Source organism: Mustelus asterias, chromosome 6 (genome assembly GCF_964213995.1).
Source record: "Mustelus asterias chromosome 6, sMusAst1.hap1.1, whole genome shotgun sequence".
NCBI classification, from domain to species: domain Eukaryota; kingdom Metazoa; phylum Chordata; class Chondrichthyes; order Carcharhiniformes; family Triakidae; genus Mustelus; species Mustelus asterias.
Genome location: NC_135806.1, coordinates 112,074,913 through 112,091,296, shown reverse-complemented (window position 1 = coordinate 112,091,296; position 16,384 = coordinate 112,074,913). Strand labels below are relative to the sequence as shown.

Sequence of the window (16,384 nt, the reverse complement as noted above, 5' to 3'; positions counted from 1 at the left end):
AGCTGACATTGCTTACATTTTGTTTCTGTTGAACCAACTGAGCTAGAACTTTGGATAACAACACCCAAGTATTCTGCATTAACACAGTAAAAAAAATTAACTAGCGTCTGTAGCAAACTGAATTTTGTGGTTGCTTGAGCAGAGTTTTCAAATATGTTTTTTTTGGAATGTTAAATTCAGTATATTCGCCAAAACAGGTAGCCTGAAATTGAGTCTCAAAATAATTTTTGTTTTTATAGAAACCCTACAGTACAGAAAGAGGCCATTCGGCCCATCGAGTCTGCACCGACCACAATCCCACCCAGGCCCTACCCCCATATCCCTACATATTTACCCACTAATCCCTCTAACCTACACATCTCAGGACACTAAGGGCAATCTTTAGAATGGCCAATCAACCTAACCCGCACATCTTTGGACTGTGGTGGGGAAACCGGAGCACCCGGAGGAAACCCACGCAGACACGAGGAGAATGTGCAAACTCCACACAGACAGTGACCCAAGCCGGGAATCGAACCCAGGTCCCTGGAGCTGTGAAGCAGCAGTGCTAACCACTGTGCTACCATGCCGCCCCTAATAAAGAACTAGACAGCAAATTAAATAAACAGAGTATTTGCCATTTTGCCTGAGTGTGCAGCATGAGAAATTGATTAGTTTAATTATGAAAGGTGCATTCAAGTGAACTACAGAATATAAACCTGTCATAAGTTGTAATTGTTTCAGAGAAAATTTCTGTGTGCTTTCCAGAAAGAGGGAATTTGTATGGCAGCAGAAGATATAATTGAATAGCCAGTTTATGCAATGTGGAACAGAGGTTCTCTTGTTATAATCCCCCACATGATCTGCCTGTGAAGTAGCTGGTGATGCTGAATCCCCAAGAACTTCTAACCAAAAACTAGAAAACTGCAGTGGGCCAACATCATTCAACAAATAAATGTGCCAGCCCTAAACTACAAGGTTTTCTTTCACTGTGAAGTTTAAGTTTATTTATTAGTGTCACAAGTAGGCTTACATTAACACTGCAATGAAGTTACTGAGAAAATCCTCTAGTCGCTGCACTCCCGCTCCTGTTTGGGTACACTGAGGGAGAATTTAGCATGGCCAATGCACCTAACCAGCTGTGGGAGGAAACCAGAGGAAACCCACAGAGACACGGGGAGAACGTGCAGACTCCACACAGACAGTCACCCAAGTCAGGAATCGAACTCAGGCCCCTGGTGCTGTGAGGCAGCAGTGCTAACCACTGTGCCGCCCATTTTGTGAAGACAAAATGACATTTAGAAATTCTGACTGAATACAGCATTGCCTAAAGTTATCATGCCAATATCCAATGAAAGTGCATCAGTCTGCTGCAGTCACCATGCTGTCTCACCTGACAATGCAGTGCCCCCAAAAGAATCTTTATAAATGGCTCCACTGGGTTTGTTGCGAAAACCAGAGAAATGCTGCCTGTTCATGATGTTTGCAACAATCAGCTTGTACCCAAACGCTTCACTTTACAACACAGACAAGTGCATTGCAGCAATACTTAGCTTTTTATCTCTAAGCTGCTATCTCTTTCAGACAGATGGCTTTTTGTTCAAAGCGTGCAGGAAGGTTTTTTGACTCAGTATGTAGACAGGCCAACTAGAGGTGAGGCTATATTGGATCTGGTGCTTGGAAATGAGCCAGACCAGGTGCTAGACTTGGAAGTTGGTGTGCATTTTGGTGATAGTGACCACAATTCGGTTACGTTCACCTTAGTGATGGAAAGGGATAGGCATGAACCTCGGGCCAGTGGTTTTAGCTGGGGAAAGGGTAATTATGAGGCTATTAGGAGAGAATTAGGAAACATAGGTTGGACTAGGAGATTACAGGGACTGGGAACATCCGACATGTGGAGTTTTTTCAAGGAGCAGCTACTGCGAGTCTGTGATAGGTATGTCCCTGTCAGGCAAGGAGGAATTGGTAGGGCGAGGGAACCGTGGTGCACCAAAAAAGTTTCTTTGTTGGTTAAAAAGAAAAAGGAGGCTTATGTTCGGATGAGACGTGAGCACTCGGGTAGTGCACTAGAAAGCTTTAGATTGGCTAAGAGGGAGTTGAAGAGCGAGCTTAGAAGGGCTAAAAGGGGACATGAGAAGACTTTGGCGGATAGGGTTAAAGAGAATCCTAAGGCGTTCTATAGGTATGTCAAGAACAGAAGGTTGGTTAGGGCAAGTTTAGGGCCAGTTATAGATGGCAGAGGGAAGTTATGTGTGGAACCGGAGGAGATTGGTGAAGCATTGAACCAATATTTCTCTTCGGTGTTCACGCAAGGGGACATGAATATAGCTGAGGAGGACACTGGGTTGCAGGGGAGTAGAATAGACAGTATTACAGTTGATAAGGAGGATGTGCAGGATATTCTGGAGGGTCTGAAAATAGATAAATCCCCTGGTCCGGATGGGATTTATCCAAGGATTCTCTGGGAGGCAAGAGAAGTGATTGCAGAGCCTCTGGCTCTGATCTTCAGGTCGTCGTTGGCCTCTGGTATAGTACCAGAAGATTGGAGGTTAGCGAATGTTGTCCCATTGTTTAAGAAGGGGAACAGAGACTTCCCCGGGAATTATAGACCGGTGAGTCTCACTTCTGTTGTCGGCAAGATGTTGGAAAAAATTATAAGGGATAGGATTTATAGTTATTTGGAGAGTAATGAATTGATAGGTGATAGTCAGCATGGTTTTGTGGCAGGTAGGTCGTGCCTTACTAACCTTATTGAGTTTTTTGAGAAAGTGACCAAGGAAGTGGATGGGGGCAAGGCAGTGGACGTGGTATATATGGATTTTAGTAAGGCGTTTGATAAGGTTCACCACGGTAGGCTTCTACAGAAAATGCAGATGTATGGGATTGGGGGTGATCTAGGAAATTGGATCAGGAATTGGCTAGCGGATAGGAAACAGAGGGTGGTGGTTGATAGTAAATATTCATCATGGAGTGCGGTTACAAGTGGTGTACCTCAGGGATCTGTTTTGGGGCCACTGCTGTTTGTAATATTTATTAATGATCTGGATGAGGGTATAGTTGGGTGGATTAGCAAATTTGCTGATGACACCAAAGTCGGTGGTGTGGTAGACAGTGAGGAAGGGTGTCGTAGTTTGCAGGAAGACTTAGACAGGTTGCAAAGTTGGGCCGAGAGGTGGCGGATGGAGTTTAATGCGGAGAAGTGTGAGGTAATTCACTTTGGTAGGAATAACAGATGTGTTGAGTATAGGGCTAACGGGAGGACTTTGAATAGTGTGGAGGAGCAGAGGGATCTAGGTGTATGTGTGCATAGATCCCTGAAAGTTGGGAATCAAGTAGATAAGGTTGTTAAGAAGGCATATGGTGTCTTGGCGTTTATTGGTAGGGGGATTGAATTTAGGAGTCGTAGCGTTATGTTGCAACTGTACACAACTCTGGTGCGGCCGCACTTGGAGTACTGTGTGCAGTTCTGGTCCCCACATTACAGGAAGGATGTGGAGGCTTTGGAGAGGGTGCAGAGGAGGTTTACCAGGATGTTGCCTGGTATGGAGGGGAGATCCTATGAGGAGAGGCTGAGGGATTTGGGATTGTTTTCGCTGGAAAGGCGGCGGCTAAGAGGGGATCTTATTGAAACATATAAGATGATTAGAGGTTTAGATAGGGTGGATAGTGATAGCCTTTTTCCTCTGATGGAGAAATCCAGCACGAGGGGGCATGGCTTTAAATTGAGGGGGGGTAGTTATAGAACCGATGTCAGGGGTAGGTTCTTTACCCAGAGGGTGGTGAGGGATTGGAATGCCCTGCCAGCATCAGTAGTAAATGCGCCTAGTTTGGGGGCGTTTAAGAGATCCGTAGATAGGTTCATGGACGAAAAGAAATTGGTTTAGGTTGGAGGGTCACAGTTTTTTTTTTTAACTGGTCGGTGCAACATCGTGGGCCGAAGGGCCTGTTCTGCGCTGTAATGTTCTATGTTCTATGTTCTATGTTCTATAAACAATCACTGTGCTTACACATTCCAGCAACAATTCCAATCACACAAGCTGAAACCATTCAAGATTATTAGGGTCTTACTTACAGATCAAGAATTAAACAAAATGTCAGTGTCTTGCTGTTTATTAAATGTATCTAATGCAGTAGTTCCCAACCTTTTATATGTCATGGAACACTTCTACACTACAAAACAATTTGAGACAGACCTATTTTCTCCATCTTCTTCCCTTATTGGGACCTTGGTTCTTAACTTCACCCTGTCCTCTTGCCTGTTTTCTTTTTAACCTTGCCCTGTCTCTTTTACTTCTCACAGGATTTTTGCACCCTTTGAGTTTTCGCTTTTTCTGCAGGTGCTTGGGGCTTTTGTCTTCAGCTCCAAGTCCTGTTGATCATGTGTACGGGCCTGACCAACATAACGATCTAAACGGCGCATGTGTGCCAGCTGTCACATGTACAGGAGGCCCAAGATTCACCGGGTCTTGGAGATGCCAGCCACTGACCTGAAGGCAAAGTTAGTTTCAGCTTAACTGTATGAATCATTTTGAATATTGTTTTTGCGGCACACTTGGTTGGGGAGGTGGGGGGGAGGGGGGGGGGGGAGATGTGGCCCATCTGTGTGCCGTGGTTGAGAACCACTGATCTAATGGCAGCGCGATATAACTGTGAACTTGAAAACAGCAAGTAAGTACTCTGAACTGTTCACTGTAAACAAATACCCACATGACATTAGACTATGTTACTCAACTAGTGCTCAGAGGAAAACAAATTACCCTTTTTGGGACACCTATGTCAGACTCCTATTTATTGACTACAGCTCAGCCTTCAACACCATTACTCCTATGAAACTCATCTCCAAACTCAGTTGCACGGGGCTGGGCTTCTCCCTCTGCGACTGGATCCTGCACTTCCTAACCCACAGACCACAATCAATAAGGATAGGCAACAACACCTCCACGATCATCCTCAACACCGGTGCCCCACAAGGCTGTGTTCTCAGCCCCTACTATAACTCCTTATACACCTATGACTGTGGCGCCAAATTCTCCATAAACTTGATTTTCAAGTTTGCTGACGATACCACCATAGTGTGTTGGATCTCAAACCATGACGAGACAGAGTACAGGAATAAGAGAGAATCTGGTGAACTGGTGCGATGACAATAATCTCTCCCTCAATGTCAGCAAAACTAAGCAGATTGTCATTGACTTCACGAAGTAGAGGAGAACACGCCCCTGTCTACATCAACAGGGATGAAGTAGAAATGGTCGAGAGCTTCAAGTTTTTAGGTGTCCAGATCACCAACAACCTGTCCTGGTCCCCCCATGCCAACACTATAGTTAAGAAAGCCCACCAACGCCTCTACTTTCTCAGGAGTCTAAGGAAATTTGGCATGTCAGCTACAACTCACACCAACTTTTACAGATGCACCATAGAAAGCTTTCTTTCTGGTTGTATCACAGCTTCATATGGCTCCTGCTCTGCCCAAGACCGCAAGGAACGATAAACGGTCATGAATGTAGCCCAATCCATCACACAAACCAGCCTCCCATCCATTGACTCTGTCTACACGTCCTGCTGTCTCGGCAAAGCAGCCAGCATAATTAAGGACCCCACGCACCTCAGACATTTTCTCTTCCACCTTCTTCTGCCGGGAAAAAATACAAAAGTCTGAGGTCACGTACCAATTGACACAAGAACAGCTTCTTCTCTGCTGCCATCAGACTTTTGAATGGACCTACCCTGCATTAAGTTGATCTTTCTCTACACCCTAGCTATGACTGTACCACTACATTCTGCACTCTCTCATTTCCTTCTCTATGAACGGAATGCTTTGTGTCGCGCACAAGAAACAATACTTTACACTGTATACTAATACAGGTGACAATAATAAATCAGATTTTTACTGGACTATGTGGAACTGCCAAGGGGAAGAGCATATAATGTTCCTTAACTAGAGTGGTGCAGTTAGAAAGACAACACAACCGGTCATAATCTCTCAATCATTAAACTGACACTTGGCCAGGAACATGGTTTCTACAGAATTACCTAATTCGTTTGAGAGTCTTGTATCCAACAACTGCACTATTAAGGTGTAGCAATTAAAATAGGCGGTTGAAATGTATTATACAGAGTACTGATTACTGTCAAGTGTTGCAAAATACCCCTGGAATTTACAGCCTCTATTTCCCACCCCACTTTTCCTCTTTAACTTAGTGGTAGAAGGAAAAATTAGCTAAAAAAAAAACAGATAGCAGGTTGTTCTAGGATAAAGCTTACTTCATCATCAAAGTCTTCATGTCTCTGTCATCCCCCTCTCGTAACTCAATCTTGCTGGTCAGCGTGAGTGAGACTCCTGTTTTTGCAAGCTGAGAAAGTACATTGTCTTTGTTGGGGTCATTTGGATCAACAGCCCCCTCCCCTGGGAAGAAATAAATTGTATTCAATTTTACTGATAGCAGTACTCAAGGCCAGATATGTTTAGACTATTCCCAAAGATACGTAATTCATAGACAAAAGCTCATCAGCTGTCTAGACGTACAATATGCAAACACTTTGTAATTACATCATCTGCCAAAATGATCTAATTTTTGACAGAACAATTTCAGCAGTTTAGCCAAAATCACATATTCTACAGCCAGAAAATTCTCATTTAAGTTAGTAAGGGCATCAAATCTTCAGCAAATGCAACTGAATCTTTAAAAAAATCACAAGTTGGAAGAATATTAGTACAAATAGTTAAGAAACTGTGCTTAGAGTAACATATTAAATTGAATCTGTTTTTAATTACACAAGTATGGTAGGTTTTAGGAGGATTCTGGAAGCAGCGTTTGAGACCAAAATGCAACCCATCTGTCACCAACAGATATTGCCTCCCTCAAGTGTCTATGTGCCTGTAACTTTGATCATTTGGTATGGTGGCTTAGTAGATGTTTGACTGAACTAGTAATCCAGGAGCCTGGATGAATGATCTGAAGACAAGATTCCAAATTTCACCTCAGCAATAGGGGAATTTAAATTCTGTTAATGAATAAAACAAATCTGGAATAAAAATTTAATAGCAATGGTAATCTTGAAACTACTTGATTGTTGTTAGAAACTCATCTGGTTCAGTAATGTCCTTTAAGGGAGGAAATCTGCTGTCCTAACCCAGTCTGATCTGTATGTGATCCCAGACTCTCAGCAATTTGGTTGATTCTGAACTCTCCCATGAAATGGCCATTCAGTTATAATAAAGGAGGCAATTCACCACCACCACCACCATCTCAAAGACGATTAGAAATGGACGGCAATTACAGAGCTTGCAAACATTGATAACATCCTATAAATGTAAGAAAAAGATGTCTCCTAGTATTGCTCAGGACTAGAACAGTGTGTGAAGTGGGAAGTGTAGATAAGAAATTTGACTATTAATCGTAGAATAATGTTGGAGTATTGTGTACGGTATTGGTCTCCTTATTTAAGAAAGGATGCAAATGCATCAGAAGCATTTCAGAGAAGGCTTACTAGATTAATGCCAGGAATGGGCAGGTTGTCTTATGAGGGAAAATTGGACAGATTGGGCTGGAGTTTAGAGGAGTAAGATGCGACTTGATTAAAATATATAGGATTCTGAGCAGTCTTGACAGAGTGCATGTGGAGAGGATGTTTCCTCTTGTGGGAGAATCTAGAACTAGAGGTGACTATTTAAAAATAAGGGGTCGCCATTTAAGACAGAGATAAGGAGATTTTTTTGTCTTTCAGAGGGTAGTGCTGGAGCACCCGGAGGAAACCCATGCAGACACGGAGAAAACATGCAGACTCTGCGCAGACAGTGACCCAAGCCGAGAATCGAACCCGGGTCCTTGGCGCTGTGAGGCAGCAGTGCTAACCACTGTGTCATCCACATTTCTTAAAGGCACAGTATCATCACAGTTATCATTAGACTTTAATTCCAGATTTTCATTTACTAAATTTCAAATGTCACTTATCTGCCATGGTGGGATTCAAACCCAGGTTCCCAGAGCATGACCCTGAGTCTGTGGATTACTAGTCCATTGACAATACTACTGCATCACCACCTCCCCCTTGATAAACAAGGGGTGAAAGGTTACCGAGGGTAACTGGCTGGCTACAGTCAAGTTCACCATGATCTGACTGAATGGCGAGACAGGCTCGAGGGCTCTACTCCTGCTCCTAAATTGTATGTTTGTATAGATATATTATCACCTACTAATGAACAGCAAGTTCTACAATCTTAAACCTGATTCCATTAGATGAAAGACCCAAAACTGTTCTTTATGTTTAATGTATATCAATATCAAACTCTTCCTTTTCCCTTGATTTGGGCACTGGATACCAAAGTAAAGAGTAAGTAAATCGCAGTAGAAAATTGTTGCAGTGCACTGAAAACATTCAACTTAGTAGCTGTAACTTAATTCAAAAGTACTGACTTCAAAATTTTTTAAAAACAAAACATTTGTCCACATTACAGTAACTACACTTCAAAATAGACTTAATGCCTTAGGATGTCCTGAGCTAGTTAAAGGTGCCAAATAAATGGAAATTTGTGTGTTCAGCAAATGTCCAATTTGCTGGAATATTTTGTTGCTTAATTCAAAATATTGGATCATTCATTTCTAAGCCTAAAACAGATGGAATAGATTATTGCACAACTTTTCAGCAGAAAATTGCTGATTTCTAAATATAAGAATTGCGTTGTGGCCAAATCTAAAACCTCACACAGCACAGTTTTCTATTTTTGAAAAGGATTAGCTTATTCACCCTGGATGAATTACCCCCGAAGCCCAGAGCAAAAAAAAATCTACAATCAACTCTTAAATTACTCACCAATCAGAGTTTCAACATCAGGTACACTTCCTAGTCCTTCCAGGAGCTCATGCAATAGATCATTATGATCAGGCGAAATAGCTTCCTGGTGTTCTAACAGCAGCTGTCACAGGAAGAAGAATTAGACTGGGTCACCAATCTATCACAAGGTTAAACTATCCACAGATATCCATCATAAATTGGAAAAGACTAAAACCTCCAAACCAAATATTAATGTGCAGTTTTAGTTTCCTGCTCAACGAAAAATAGTATTCAAAAAAAAACACACAACCTATAAACCTACAATTCAATGTGGAATGCAATAAATACGACATGTACTGGTCTTAGAAGGTGCACGTACATTTTTGAGAGATATTCAGTAAAACCCTTCTTCATAAAGTTTTTAGTCACCCTTTTAGATTTGTCTATCCAATCTGATAGAATGTACTGATATGTAATTTACTTCCAGCCACCAATCTCCCTTATGGTCAGACATTAATAGTTGCTCGAGACGACACCAGTGTGATTTTTAAAAATTTTATTTTCCTTCCATGCTGTTGAGAGATGCCACAGGTTACATAGTTGCATTTATGCTGCTGCACAGAAATAGGCCATTCGACCCAACTGATCTACTATACTAAACAATATCCTCCTCCGATTCCTCATCTCATTCCAGAAGGATATCTTTTGATTCCTTTCGCCCTCATGTGTTTATCCAGCTTTCCCTTCAATGCATCTGTGCTCTATTTTGTCAATCAGTTTGCGATATTCTTACTAAATCTTCCCAAAGCATTGCTGAGCTATCTAATGGATAAAATGACAAGCATCTTTATTCACCGCCCTTGGTTTTGGTCTTTCCCACAAGTGAAAATAACCATCTGTCTAACTTATCAAACGCCTTCATAATTTTAAAGACATCCATCAGGTCACCCCTCAACATTCTGCCTTTGGCAAGAACCCCGGTATGCGAAAATTATAAACTTTCAGTTCTAGAATTGTGATATCTTTATAGGATGGAGGAGTGCGTATAGCAGATGGGGTTCAAAGTACCCAACTAAAAAAAACTAGTTTATTCTGGTTTGAGTATAAATACACACACATATACACAAATGGCCACAAGAAGGTGGTATTACACATACCACACTTTTGAATGACTTTTTGCACCTTGCGTGCTTCTAAAGCCTTTGTGTAATTTGGAAATGAAAACTGTGTAGAGTACTGTCTGTGTGGTCTAATCAAGGATTGATATAGTTTAAAAATGACTTGCCCACTTTTCAATTCTATTCCACTTTTCCATTTGTAAGTGGATTTTAATTTAACTTAAATTAACTTTAAATGATTTGTACATTTGTGGCCCTAGATTTTATTCCTCTACCCATTTAGACTCAATTATCCAAACCATATTCTCCCTACCAACCTTAACCCATCACATTTATCTGTAGTGAAGTTCACCTGCCAAATACATGACTACTCTACTAGGTTCCCTCTGCATCACTTGAGGTTAAAATCATGTAAAGTGAGACTCTAACCTGTCCCTTATTCTGTGGCTCTGATTACAAGTGAAAGGTTTAAATTGTGATAAAACTTTAAAATGACAAAAATTAATCCAATACAGTACACGAATCACCAAATCCTGGTACTTTTTCCCAACACTAACTTTTTCATGATTATCTACTCCTTTTACAGGCATGTGCCTGTAAAAAGGAAAGACAGGAAAGGTAGGATTCGAGAGCCGTGGATAACCAGGGAAATTGAGGATCTGATTAAAATGAAAAGGGAGGCGTACGTTAAGTCCAGGCAACAGAAAACAGATGGAGCGCTGGAGGAATAGAGAGAGAGTAGGAAAGAACTGAAACGGGGAGTTAGAAGGGCAAAAAGAGGTCACGAGATGTTCTTGGCTGGCAGGATTAAGGAGAATCCTAAAGCATTCTATTCATACATTAGGAACAAAAGAGTTGTCAGGGAGAAAATCGGACCTCTCAGGGACAAAGGAGGGGAATTATGCTTAGAACCCAAGGAAATAGGGGAGATCCTAAATGAATACTTTGCATCGGTATTCACGAAGGAGAGGGACGTGTTAACCGGGAGTGTCTCGGAGGTAGGTGTTGACCCATTAGAGAAAATCTCCATTACAAGGGAGGAAGTGTTAGGTTTTTTAGGGAATATTAAAACTGACAAAGCCCCAGAGCTTGATGGCATCTATCCTAGACTGCTCAGGGAGACGAGAGATGAAATTGCTGGGCCTCTGACGGAAATCTTTGTCGTTTCTTTGGACACAGGTGAGGTCTCTGAGGATTGGAGGATAGCGAATGTGGTCCCGTTGTTTAAGAAGGGTAGCAGGGATAACCCGGGAAATTATAGGTCGGTGAGCTTGACGTCCGTGGTAGGGAAGTTGTTGGAGGGGATTCTTAGAGACAGGATGTATGGCGCATTTAGAACAGAACAATCTCATTAGTGACAGACAGCATGGTTTTGTAAGAGGAAGGTCGTGCCTTACAAATTTGGAGGAGTTTTTTGTGAAAGTGACAAAAACGGTTGACGAAGGAAGGGCCGTGCATGTCGTCTATATGGATTTCAGTAAGGCATTTGACAAAGTCCCACATGGCAGGTTGGTTAAGAAGGTTAAGGCTCATGGGATAAAAGGAGAACTGGCTTGGCCATAGGAGACAGAGGGTAGCGGTCGAAGGGTCTTTTTCTGGCTGGAGGTCTGTGACCAGTGGTGTTCCGTAGGGCTCTGTACTGGGACCTCTGCTATTTGTGATATATATAAATGATTTGGAAGAAGGTGTAACTGGTGTAATCAGCAAGTTTGCGGATGACACGAAGATGGCTGGACTTGCGGATAGCGATGAGCATTGTCGGGCAATACAGCAGGATATAGATAGGCTGGAAAATTGGGCGGAGAGGTGGCAGATGGAATTTAATCCAGATAAATGCGAAGTGATGCATTTTGGAAGAAATAATGTAGGGAGGAGTTGTACAATAAATGGCAGAGCCATCAAGAGTATAGAAACACAGAGGGATCTAGGTGTGCAAGACCACAGATCCTTGAAGGTGGCAACACAGGTGGAGAAGGTGGTGAAGAAGGCATATGGTATGCTTGCCTTTATAGGATGGGGTATAGAGTATAAAAGCTGGAGTCTGATGATGCAGCTGTATAGAACGCTGGTTAGGCCACATTTGGAGTACTGCGTCCAGTTCTGGTAGCCGCACTACCAGAAGGACGTGGAGGCATTGGAGAGAGTGCAGAGAAGGTTTACCAGGATGTTGCCTGGTATGGAGGGTCTTAGCTATGAGGAGAGATTGGGTAGACTGGGGTTGTTCTCCTTGGAAAGACGGAGAATGAGGGGAGATCTAATAGAGGTATACAAGATTATGAAGGGTATAGATAGGGTGAACAGTGGGAAGCTTTTTCCCAGGTCGGAGGTGACGATCACGAGGGATCACGGGCTCAAGCTGAGAGGGGCGAAGTATAACTCAGACATCAGAGGGACGTTTTTTACACAGAGGGTGGTGGGGGCCTGGAATGCGCTGCCAAGTAGGGTGGTGGAGGCAGACACGCTGACATCGTTTAAGACTTACCCGGATAGTCACATGAGCAGCCTGGGAATGAAGGGCTACAAACGATTGGTCTAGTTGGACCAAGGAGCGGCACAGGCTTGGAGGGCCGGAGGGCCTGTTTCCTGTGCTGTACTGTTCTTTGTTCTTTGAATGTTTTTGTGCCAATTACCTGTTATTCCATGCAATGAGGCAGCTATCGCATTTTTGTGGTTAAAAACTAAAGCTGTGCTCAATGAACACTGAGAAAAGCACTGCAAGAATACACGAGAATATTTACACAAAATCCCCAATGTTTAGCTACATATTTCATTTTATAGGTCATTAACTTATACTAACCTCAACATACTTTTCCACTGTAGCCGGTTTATACTGACATGCTGCAATCTTTGCTTTCTACATTATCTTATGTGCAAAACACTAATAAATTCTAAATGCACACTGAAAGGAGGACAAGCCATGATCAAATGAGGAACACACACTAGTTTCTCGTACTTTGCAATTCTTGTTTAGATTCACTCTGCTGAGTTGTGCCAATGAGTCTGCAGCAGCTTGTTGAGAAGTTCTAGCTTGCTTTGAGATATTTTGAATTTTGAAAAAATGGGACACAAAAAGTGTACTGAAGGGAATCATGCAAAAGATATTCAATGAAAATAAAATTTAGAAAATCCTGGTTTATTTCTCAGGGAGTGGGGCCGGGGGGGGGGGATGCTACTAGTTTAGTTTATTTATTTGTATCGCCAGTAGGCTTACATTAACACTGCAATGAAGTTACTGTGAAAATCCCCTAGTTGTCACACTCCGGTGCCTGTTCGGGTACACCGAGGGAGAATTTAGCATGGTCAATGTATCTAACCAGCACGTCTTTCAGACTGAGGGAGGAAACCGGAGCACCCGGAGGAAACCCACGCAGACACAGGGAGAACGTGCAGACTATGTACAGTGAACCATGCCAGGAATCGAACCCTGGCGCTGTGAGGCAGCAGTGCTAACCACTGTTATTTAGCAACAACAATTAAAAAAAACAAATAAATCAAATAATTGACCAACTGAGAGAATGAACAAATGCAGTCCTGGATGTAATTGAGAGCAGAAACAATAACAGCAGAATCCAACCCCTATAATCACTTGTGAACTTGTTGGTGTCTCAGTAGGTGGGATAACAGAGTGAATCCCTTCCCACACACACAGCAGGTGAGCAGTCTGCCCACCACGCCCCCCCCCCCCCCCCCACCGCCCCGCGTGAACTCGCTGGTGTCTCCACAGATTACATGACGTTCTGAACCTCTGTGCAGTGCGAGCAGCTGAATGGCCTCGTCTCAGTGTGAACTCATTGGTGTTCCTGCAGTGTGGATGATGTTCTAAACAAACTAAAGCCAAACCAGAAAACTAAGAACCTTTCAGAATCATTCCCTGGCAAAACAAACTTGGTGGTGGTTTTGAAAGCAATCCAAATATCAGCAAAATTCATACAGACATAATTATAAGCTAGAAAACTGCTTGCTAAAGCCTTTTTTGAATTGATTGACAAAACCCACATTTTAACCAGTTATTTGTGACTTTGCTGATGGATAAAGTCTTGAATTAAGCAAAGTAGTAAGGCACTCAGCTGGCCTTACATTTGTGTGAGGCACCCAGTTTATGAGTGCAACACTTGGGTATCCAGTGGAAAGATACTAAGGACATGTGCCTCCTTCAGGAGTGCACAGAAGGCCAGCAGCAAAGTATAACACCATTCCTTGGACAAGGTTTGTTTACAATGGGCATGCGAGAATGAAGAATCAGCCAGTGAATGGGGATTATAAAGAAAGCAGGGTGAGGGTGTTTATAGGCTTGGAGGGAGATATCAAACTACTTCAGAGAAGTTGTTGCAGCCACATTTATGGACAAGTTTTTTTTGGTGACTTCTTATTAATCTATTCTACAAGATGTTGAGGTGTATAATAGGGTGAACAGGAAGCAACCCTTAAGAGCTATGTTTTGCCTGTTTAACTGTGTCAGATTGTTACAAAGCACCAGGTCCAGTTGTGTGATGGAATATTCCCACTTGCCTGGATGAGTGCAGCTCCAATAATACTCGAGTCTTAAGCTCATTCATGGACAAAGCAGTCAGACTGACCAGCACTCCATTTATCACCTCGAACTTTCACTCACGCCACCACTGATGCTGTGGCAGCAGCGTGTACCATGTACAAAATGCACTGCCGCATCCGACCAAGACTCCTTTGACAACACCTTCCAAATATGCAACTTTTACTACTTAGAAGAGCAGGGAAACAGGCACAATGGGTACCACCACCTGTGGGTCCTCCAAGTTACACACCATCCTTCACGGCCACTGGGTCAAAATCTGGGAATTCTCTCCCTAACAGCACTGTGGGTGTATCTACCCTACATAGATTAAATCTATTCACCACCAGCTTCTAAAGGACAATTAGTATGGGCACAAATTGCTGGACTTGACAGTAATGCCCACATCCCATCAATTAGTTCTTTAAAAAAAAAGGGCCATTGTACCTATGGAAGTACATCTCAGTATTAGAGGCATGGCAAAACGTACAAAATAAATCTAGAAGCATGATACCAGAAACGTAGGGTTACGAATATCAGAATTGGGGTTCTTTTCTCTGGAAAAGAGAAGGCAGACTGTTGTACCAATTGAGAGGAATTTAAAGCTATGAAAGTGTTTCATAGGTTAGACAAGAGAAGATGTGTCTATATTGTAGAGATACCAAAACCAAGGCCACAAATACAAGATTACCATTAATAATCCAATGAAGCATCCAGGAGAAACCTCTTTCCTCAGAGTGGATAGAACGTGGAGTTTGGGTCACTGAGGTGGATAGCATAGCTGTATTCAAGTGTTACCGAGATAAGCACGAGGAAGAAAGGAATGGAAAGTTACACTATTATGGTTAAGGACAGAGTTCATGCAGACCATATGCTGGCATAAATCAGTTCGGCAACAGAGTGTTTTTCTGAGCTGTACATTCCATGTAATATGTCACAACACTGTTTAGTTGTTAACACAAAACAGTTCTCCTCGCTTTTCCACAGAAGTATCTGCTTTGTTCCTGTATCTTAGCTGCAGCTGTTTTTTCTGTGCGATATTGTGAAAGGTGCTAAAACTGCCAGTCCAGTTCAATGAGTTATCAGAAATATTCATGAATGGTGGACATTGCAAGCTAATTATGTTTTAAAATGCATCTATAACTGGAAGCAAAGAGAAATCTTATAAGCAATGTACAATTGGCATTTCTGATAAACACCTGAACTGGGAGAAATGCCCATTTGATATGGTTGCTATTGAAGAGAAACTCCATATATAAACTCACTGAAGAGGACTGACAGTTTTAGCACCTTTCACAATATCACACAGAAAAAGACAGCTGCAGCTAAGGTCCAGGAAAAAAGAAGTTACTTCTGCGGAAAAGCAGAAAGGACTGTTTTGTGTTAATGACCAAGCAGGGTTAGATTTTGTTTCAAAAGAAAAGGAACAGAAGGGACGTTGCTCTTGAAGATTTAAGGAGCAGACGTCACCAGGGTGCAACATGCCAGAGTTATCCATACCTGGGGAAACTCGGATAGAGTGGAGCAATTGTCAAAGGTCACTGGAAGTTTCAACCTGGCAAGGTGGGTGGTGATTGGAGCTTAATGCCTGGTGGAGGACTAGTAGGAGTGACTTTGGGATGGTTTCCTAAATGCTACATATTAGCCAGAAGCTTGGGGTTAAGTAAAAGTGTTAACAAGACATATTTTGGTTGTTAGTTCATTTTTCTTCAGTTTGATGTAGTATTCACCTATTAACGTGTGATCTATTCTAGTTTTAGTTTGTTGCAGTAAAAGTCTCAACAGGAATATTGTTCTTTGGCTTTTTCCATTGGTCCTTTGTTTTAATACGAGTTGAATTTCTCAAAGTTGTTGGTCTTCATAGAGATCATAACGAATGTAATTAATCATCACTTCCATCAGAGAAAAATTAGAAAAATATTATATTTATATCATATTTAAGACTGTCATGTGGTTGTGTTTCAGATGCCTGTCAGTTACA

General features: G+C 42.2%; 1 protein-coding gene across 1 annotated transcript in view; it reads right to left on the bottom strand.

Moving 5' to 3' along the window:
• Positions 1–16,384, bottom strand: part of iqgap2 (IQ motif containing GTPase activating protein 2) — a 354,173-nt gene that overhangs the window by 31,126 nt on the left and 306,663 nt on the right. Inside the window, exons 31-32 of the mRNA XM_078214942.1 lie at positions 8,797–8,899; positions 6,247–6,388 (exon numbers count right to left, since the gene is read on the bottom strand). Of these exons, the coding sequence (XP_078071068.1) occupies positions 6,247–6,388; positions 8,797–8,899 (245 nt within the window). The remainder of the gene's footprint in view (positions 1–6,246; positions 6,389–8,796; positions 8,900–16,384) is intronic.